Source organism: Amphiura filiformis, chromosome 18, assembly GCF_039555335.1.
Source record: "Amphiura filiformis chromosome 18, Afil_fr2py, whole genome shotgun sequence".
Classification (NCBI taxonomy): Eukaryota; Metazoa; Echinodermata; class Ophiuroidea; order Amphilepidida; family Amphiuridae; genus Amphiura; species Amphiura filiformis.
In genome coordinates, this window is record NC_092645.1 from 31994501 (window position 1) to 32002236 (window position 7736).

The window sequence follows — 7736 nt, forward strand, 5'->3', positions numbered from 1 at the left end:
CGAGGCAATGGGTATTACAGAAGAGAGTACATCTATATCAAGTATAGGGACTGCAATGGTAAAATATTTCTCAGGTAAGTCTGAATTACTGGTGTACATATAGAGGGTGTTATTGCAGGGATGAGGGAGGTGTACTGTATAATACAAAGAAGTCGGATTGAGACGAGGCAATGGGTATTACATTAGGGAGTACATCTATATTAAGAATAGGGACTGCAATGGTAAAATATTTCTCAGGTAAGTCTGAATTGCTGGTGTACATATAGAGGGTGTTATTGCAGGGGTGAGGGTGGTGTACGGCAGAATACAAAGGAGTCGGATTTGAGACGAGGCAATGGGTATTACATTAGGGAGTACATCTATATCAAGTATAGGGACTGCAATGTTAAAATATTTCTCAGGTAAGTCTGAATTGTTGGTGTACATTTAGAGGTTGTTATTGCAGGGGTGAGGGTGGTGAATGATAGAATACAAAGAAGTCGGATTGCGACGAGGCAATGGTTATTGCATTAGGGAGTACATCTATATCAAGTATAGGGACTGCAATGGTAAAATATTTCTCAGGTAAGTCTGAATTACTGGTGTACATATAGAGGGTGTTATTGCAGGGGTGAGATAGGTGTACGGTAGAATACAAAGAAGTTGAATTGAGACGAGACAATGGGTATTACATTAGGGAGTACATCTATATCAAGAATAGAGACTGCAATGGTAAAATATTTCTCAGGTAAGTCTGAATTGCTGGTGTACATATAGGGGGGGTGTTGCAGGGATGAGGGGTGGTGTATGGTAGAATACAAAGAAGTCGGATTGACGAGGCAATGGGTATTACATTAGGGAGTACATCTATATCTATATCAAGAATAGAGACTGCAATGGTAAAATATTTCTCAGGTAAGTCTGAATTGCTGGTGTACATATAGAGGGTGTTATTGCAGGGGTGAGGGTGGTGTACGGTCGAATACAAAGAAGTCGGATTGAGACGAGGCAATGGGTATTACAGAAGAGAGTACATCTATATCAAGTATAGGGACTGAGGGAGGTGTACTGTATAATACAAAGAAGTCGGATTGAGACGAGGCAATGGGTATTACATTAGGGAGTACATCTATATTAAGAATAGGGACTGCAATGGTAAAATATTTCTCAGGTAAGTCTGAATTGCTGGTGTACATATAGAGGGTGTTATTGCAGGGGTGAGGGTGGTGTACGGTCGAATACAAAGAAGTCGGATTGAGACGAGGCAATGGGTATTACAGAAGAGAGTACATCTATATCAAGTATAGGGACTGCAATGGTAAAATATTTCTCAGGTAAGTCTGAATTACTGGTGTACATATAGAGGGTGTTATTGCAGGGATGAGGGAGGTGTACTGTATAATACAAAGAAGTCGGATTGAGACGAGGCAATGGGTATTACATTAGGGAGTACATCTATATTAAGAATAGGGACTGCAATGGTAAAATATTTCTCAGGTAAGTCTGAATTGCTGGTGTACATAGAGGGTGTTATTGCAGGGGTGAGGGTGGTGTACTGTATAATACAAAGAAGTCGGATTGAGACGAGGCAATGGGTATTACATTAGGGAGTACATCTATATTAAGAATAGGGACTGCAATGGTAAAATATTTCTCAGGTAAGTCTGAATTGCTGGTGTACATATAGAGGGTGTTATTGCAGGGGTGAGGGAGGTGTATGACAAAGAAATACCTTAAAACCATAATGTCTATTATCTACTTTACTCATATGTGACTTCTAACAAAAGGCGCTGGTTTCCGTAGTATTCCTCATTCAAACCAATTTGATGCACGACCTCGGAGTTACCTGCATGACTTTGGCGGGCTATTTTGAAACAGTCATGGTTGCACATGCAGGTTCTTCTTTTGAAAGTCCTAAACAAGTTATAGCAGTCGCTGATAGGATATGCAGCTTGTACAATGTAGAACACAGATAACCTCTGTTGATTTTTAGGATTGGGTATATCAATATTAATTTTATGTGTTAATAAATTATATCATTTTTTCATGTCTTTATATATATTTATTTTGTCATCAGGTGTCAATTCCGCGCATCATGTAGAGCGAGGGCGGTTGTCTTAATTGATACGGGTCGAGTGATTGTAACACAGGGGAGACATACCCATCCTCCGCCACACCCGCAGATGATACGCTTTGGTCCGCACATCAAGGATATCAGCGCTACATGGGCAAACAGGGTGCACAAAAAAGCAGCCGCACTTAATGATCAAATCAGAGGTAATCCACTTGTTTCTCATTTGCTTTAATATCATTTTTTTCCATAAAGGAAGTTAGTTGCGGATTCTAGGGCTGTGTTCGGTATCGCAAACACAGAAGAGGCAGAGAACCTACCAATCAGTGATTTGTGGACAAAACTTTATAAAATTGAAAATAATAGACACATATTGTAAAAGTGGAAATTTTTATGCTACATTTATTTTCAGGCTTTTCACGTTCCAAGCTGCTACCGTGAAAATAACAACACACAAATATATTCCTTCTGTGTTTAGGTCAATGTAGGGAAACTTAGAATCAGGAATTTAAAAACAACGGAAACGGTTCAAAATTGGCAAAGTGCGACAAAATTAATCATATGAAAATTTCCACTTTACAGTAGTGTGAGGGTTCACCTGGTACTGAACTGTGTTGGAAATTTAGTGCAGTAGTTTCTGAAATATGAACACTTTTGGTCGCTTTAATAACAGAACAAGTGAGATTGCATATTGTATCTCAAAATTAGAAGTTTGCCAACACCCAACTTGTGTTATTTAAAATTAATTGCATTATAAATTGCCACATCACAGACTGTCTTTTGAATTTGCTGGAGAGCATTAAATTGCTCTTCTGGAGCCTTCAAGGAGCATTTACAATTGAATGTAAGGAGAGAATGATCAACTAAGGAGAGCTAAAAATCACTCTCCTATATCAGATTTAAGGAGAGCAGTACTTTAGAGAGCGATTGCTCTGACACTCCTGAAAAGGCAGTCCCTGTCATCAGTATCCACCAAGTGAGTTAGATAAATTTGAGAATCAACCTACAAGACATCATCTTGTCAGGAGTAAGTTTACATAAAATATGTTTGATATTATTCCTGTTGAAGTTATTGACACTTTCCACTGTTTTATTTTTTCCCCAATCAGCTAAGGGCACAATGAAACACCATCACAACTTCTTGGACAAGAACAAGATAGTCCTAGCCAGGCAAATCAAGAAGGAAAAGATCAAAGTTCCAAAAGTGGTCACTCAATCGATCAGGCAACAAGCCGCCATCTCTCAGTCCATTCCTATAGCCTCACAAGTGGTCACATCAGCAGTGCCGGTCGCAGCGTACAAGTTCACGCCAAATTTCACAAACGCACAGGGTAATAATATCACAGCTGCAGCGAACAACATCATCAACATGCAGCAGCCATTACTTGACAACGGAGGCGTCACAAATGCCAAAGGGAGTTCTGGGATGCCTCTGATTGTTAAATCGTGGTCCTTGCTTAAAAATATGCCGCAGAACACCGCAGGTATCATCACGCAGCCACTGAACATATTGCAGGGGGTACCGGGAGGCAAGACATGTTTTGTGCTTCAGCAAAACCCGCCCAATTCGGCTGCAGGACTGATCAACATGGTATCGCAGCCGCAAGTGTCGTTAGCGTACAACTTCAATCCGGGCGCCATCATCTCGCAGCCGATCACCACGTTCGCGCAATCCAATCTGATGCAGAGGATCGTCGTCAATCCGGCCGGTGGTATGGATCAGATTGATCAAAATGCCACCAATCTCAGCCTGAAAGACAATCAGTTCATATTAAGTCCTGGTGTCGGTGCCAGTGATGCTCTGAACACCATAACCATACAGCCTCAGCCAACGTCGCCCTTGCCTGTGCAGTTGACAGCAGCAGGAGTGCAAACCATCATGCCAGAAAACGGGATCCAAGTAAACCAGCAACAGCTGATAGAAAACGGCGACACTTTAACAGTGCAACCGCAACCAACCTCGCCATTGCCTGTGCATTTGACAGCGGCCGCACCTCTGTCACCAGAAAACGGGGGTCTTCAGGATCAGGAGCTGATGGGAGACGACGACGGCTCGTTGGACCTCAGGGTAGCCGCGACAAAGTCCGAGGAAACGACGGGGAACTCGGGGAAGAAGCGTAGGAATATTAGCAGTATTACGGAGAAGTTGATGATGATGAAAAAAATCCAGCAACGGCGGAGTGTAGATGAGTAATTAAAAAAAATCAGGTATGTAATGAAATTGGTTTAAAAATGGTGGCAAAAAGTATTTGTGTACCGCAAATTTGTTGCTTGTTTTTATATTTCTGCGTAAAAAAATCCTGCTTTTTGCAATCCAATCTGGCACGGAAAGAAAGGTTTGTGGTCTGATTTTACAAAGGTAATGAATCCATGAATCGAGTTGGTTCGCCATGTCATGTGCTTCATTGTAGGTACATGTGATATTGCATCAAAATGCACGAAGTTCAAAAGAAGTTAATACAAGCCAAAAAAAAGGCCCTGGGTATCATGGAGTTTAAACTCTGCAAACCTAGTTTATTACATGTGCTGGTATTTCATATGCCTGCAGAGTATGGGAGCAATGATTATGTGGCTGACTGGTTTCGGTGGCTATAATACCCATCATTACCTCTGCTTTGGCGAAACATCCATGGCCTTTTCGATCAACTGTTATGAAAGTACAAATGTATGCCGGATTGGATTGTAATACTGTTTGCAATCCCCTTGTAATGGGAAAGTGTTAAATCTACTTATGTGAAGCTTGTACTTGAACACCACGTTTGTGTGATAATGTCATGCCATGGGTAATTGATGATTTGGCAATGCCAATGAAAGAAGTTTACAAAAGTTTATTATACATTCTAATTAATTGTGGAATACTTTTCAGTGGTTGCATAAAGGGCTCATAATATTTGGGATGTATATGTGGGATGGTCCCTTCTTTTAATGTGTAGCCACTTAATGCAAGGTTAGCTTTTCGTGTGTGGACGTGTTATGGGAATGCATGATGTTATGTCGTTGTGCAAACATTGTTACCAGAGCCATTAAATGATATCAAATTGATGTCACCTAATGCATCCACATAGGAAAACTAATCTGATCAATGTATGAGAACCACAATGACTCGTTTAGGTCATGGTCATGGTTCAAAGTTCAAAACATTTCACAAAAGTGCCACACAATCAACTAGAATCTATAATAACATAAGCCATGGTGGATAATATTTTGAGTAGAAGTTTGAATACAGCTACACTTGCCATGAAAACGCCATGAAATGTATTGATTGAAGAAACAAAGCGCTGTAATTATTCCGCTTGCAAAAATGCTATAGATAGGCAAATAAAGATAATGTAATGCAAGCGCAATTGCTGCTCATTGGATGGGGAATATGTACCATAACATGTGAAAGGCTTAGATGCATATATTGCTGTATCGCATCTGAGCCCCTTCTATGAACCTGTTTTTTGCTAAATTGTAATTTTGCAAATTTGACAATGCTTATAGTAGATGCCATTATATTTTAACCAGTCTGTGGGCTGTACATGTAGATATGGCGTATTAAAGAAAGCATTGTTGTAGTTTTTTTTGGTTATGCCAATTATAAAACAATAACATGCTTTGTGTGTAGGCCATATATTGTTTGTGGATCTTGGTACTTGGGCACAGCAAATTATGACAGCATCAACAACCATAAGCAAACTTATTAGAAATTACTAACTACTACTCAGAATGAAGCGGGCATTTACATTGCATATGTATAGTTTGTTGAAATCTACCTCAATTTTCTACTGTATATTGTGTTCATTCACAACTTGTAAATCAAACATACTGAACAAATCGCTTCAAGAATCGCTTACATAATAGTACTGCATAAGTTTTAGATTGAAGCAATGCCTGCTTGCGATGTTGGGACATAATGTGTACAAAGACATATATATAAAAACAGAAGGAAAATAAGGCGTTTATTTTATCAGATCCTTCTACTGTTGCGCCTTTGCTAATCTCAAGATGCAGAAACATGCATACAGTGTGAAAGATATGGCCTCACCCTTATAGACACCTCAAAAGAAATAAGTCCCCCTCTGAAAATTTCGTCATAACATCGTAAAGTAAAACTTTGTACCAATAAAACTATGATTGTTTACTAAGTGTTTTGTGAAAATGAAAGATGTCCATGACTTCATGGCTGAATTAACCCAAATTGAAGACAAAAACTGCTCTTTCCAAAAGTCACAAAGTGCTGTGCTGAACTCTGCACCAAGGGGATTTGCATGGCTGAATGATCAAGAATCGATACACATTACAGTAAATGTTCACTTGGTGAGGATTTTAAACTGCACTCAAACACATGGGGTTTTCCATTAGTAACAAGCCATGAATCAACTTTTGTGACAAGCATAGGCCTACTTTGTGACTTTTGAAAAGGGCAGTTTTTGCCTTCAATTTAGGCTCATTCAGCCCTGAAGTCATGGAAATCTCTCATTTTCACACATCACTTAGTAAACAGTCATATAATTATTTCAAAGTTAGTTTTAATGGTACAAAACGAAACTTTACAATGTTATGACGACATGTTCAGAGGGGGACTTATTTCTTTTGATGTGTTTAGCTAGCTTACCACAACATTGCAGCTTTGTATGTATTCTATGTGTATTATGTTTTGGAACAGATGGTTACACCATTACAAACAACACATCCTGTGCATGTGTTGTACAACATAGAGGTTTCTGTGTGCAGGGCTATGAGGAGTCCTATTCAAATCGTAAAGTAGTGAAATCAGATGCTTACTATACGGTAAATTGGGAGCAAGTTCCTGGTGCTGTAACTTCAGCATATAGCATGAATAGTCTGTATACTAAGAGTCATCAGATGATAAAGTACTCCACATAGCACTTGGCACAGAAAACTTATTAAACCTTAATATAGCACCAATTTTATGTGAAATATCTTGCATAATTCAAGGGGTTGTAAAAGCCTAACTCAAAAGCTTTCACTTGTCAAAGAAATTGGATTGGTCAAACTTGTTCATAACTACAGTTATGTTATAAAACTATACCTAAAAGGGGATATTTTTAAAAGAAATATAATTGAAATGATAGTAATTATAAAGTGTGTTTTGCTGTATTCAAGTATACATGTAGTTATTCAGCCAAGAGATAAAGAAGTGTTACAGTATACGATGTTTTTGGCGTGTACACTAACAGACATGTTTTAAGAAATGTTGGCAAGTTGTTTATTTCACTGAACCTAGCTACATGAACGTAACTCTATATACTATAAATTACATGCATATAAGTGTGTATTGTTATCTCCACACGTCCATTCTCAAAATTCATCAGTGAAACCATTTTCAAAAATAACAGCATAAAAATCCTCTGCCCAGCTTGCAAAGATTTAAACATCTCAAATGTGTTAATGTAGTTATTGAAACTATTCCTATCTATAGCAATTGACTTCAGTTAAGTTATTCATATTTTACTGCCTTTTTCCCCAGGTAAACTTTGATTATTGTCTGGTACATCCAGTTCTCCATAGTGAGTTTAAAGTAAATCTGAATTAAATTATATTCTGCAACAAAGCCTTTATATTGAGATCCAGTTATTGGATGATTCACATGTTATAAATCCAAATTCTTCTTTTTTATTAATATACTTCTTCTTTTACATTCAAGCAATCGTTTTTTGGTAATTATAAGTAATAAGAAATA

General features: G+C 38.5%; 1 protein-coding gene across 1 annotated transcript; it reads left to right on the forward strand.

Moving 5' to 3' along the window:
- The first annotated feature begins 1547 nt into the window (after window positions 1-1547).
- LOC140140126 (uncharacterized) lies at window positions 1548-6404 on the forward strand. The gene is made up of 3 exons (XM_072161963.1): window positions 1548-1637; window positions 2057-2256; window positions 3160-6404. Exons 2-3 carry the CDS (start codon window positions 2163-2165, stop codon window positions 4242-4244), a joined length of 1179 nt encoding a protein of 392 aa, XP_072018064.1. The 5' UTR covers window positions 1548-1637; window positions 2057-2162; the 3' UTR covers window positions 4245-6404.
- Window positions 6405-7736: the final 1332 nt, after the last annotated feature.

Bases quoted from the DNA above. Each gene is read 5' to 3' on its own strand.
- LOC140140126 (XM_072161963.1), top strand. From the start codon at position 2,163: ATGATACGCTTTGGTCCGCACATCAAGGATATCAGCGCTACATGGGCA. The intron at 2,257-3,159 runs GTAATCCACTTG...TTCCCCAATCAG, and splicing joins ACTTAATGATCAAATCAGAG to CTAAGGGCACAATGAAACAC.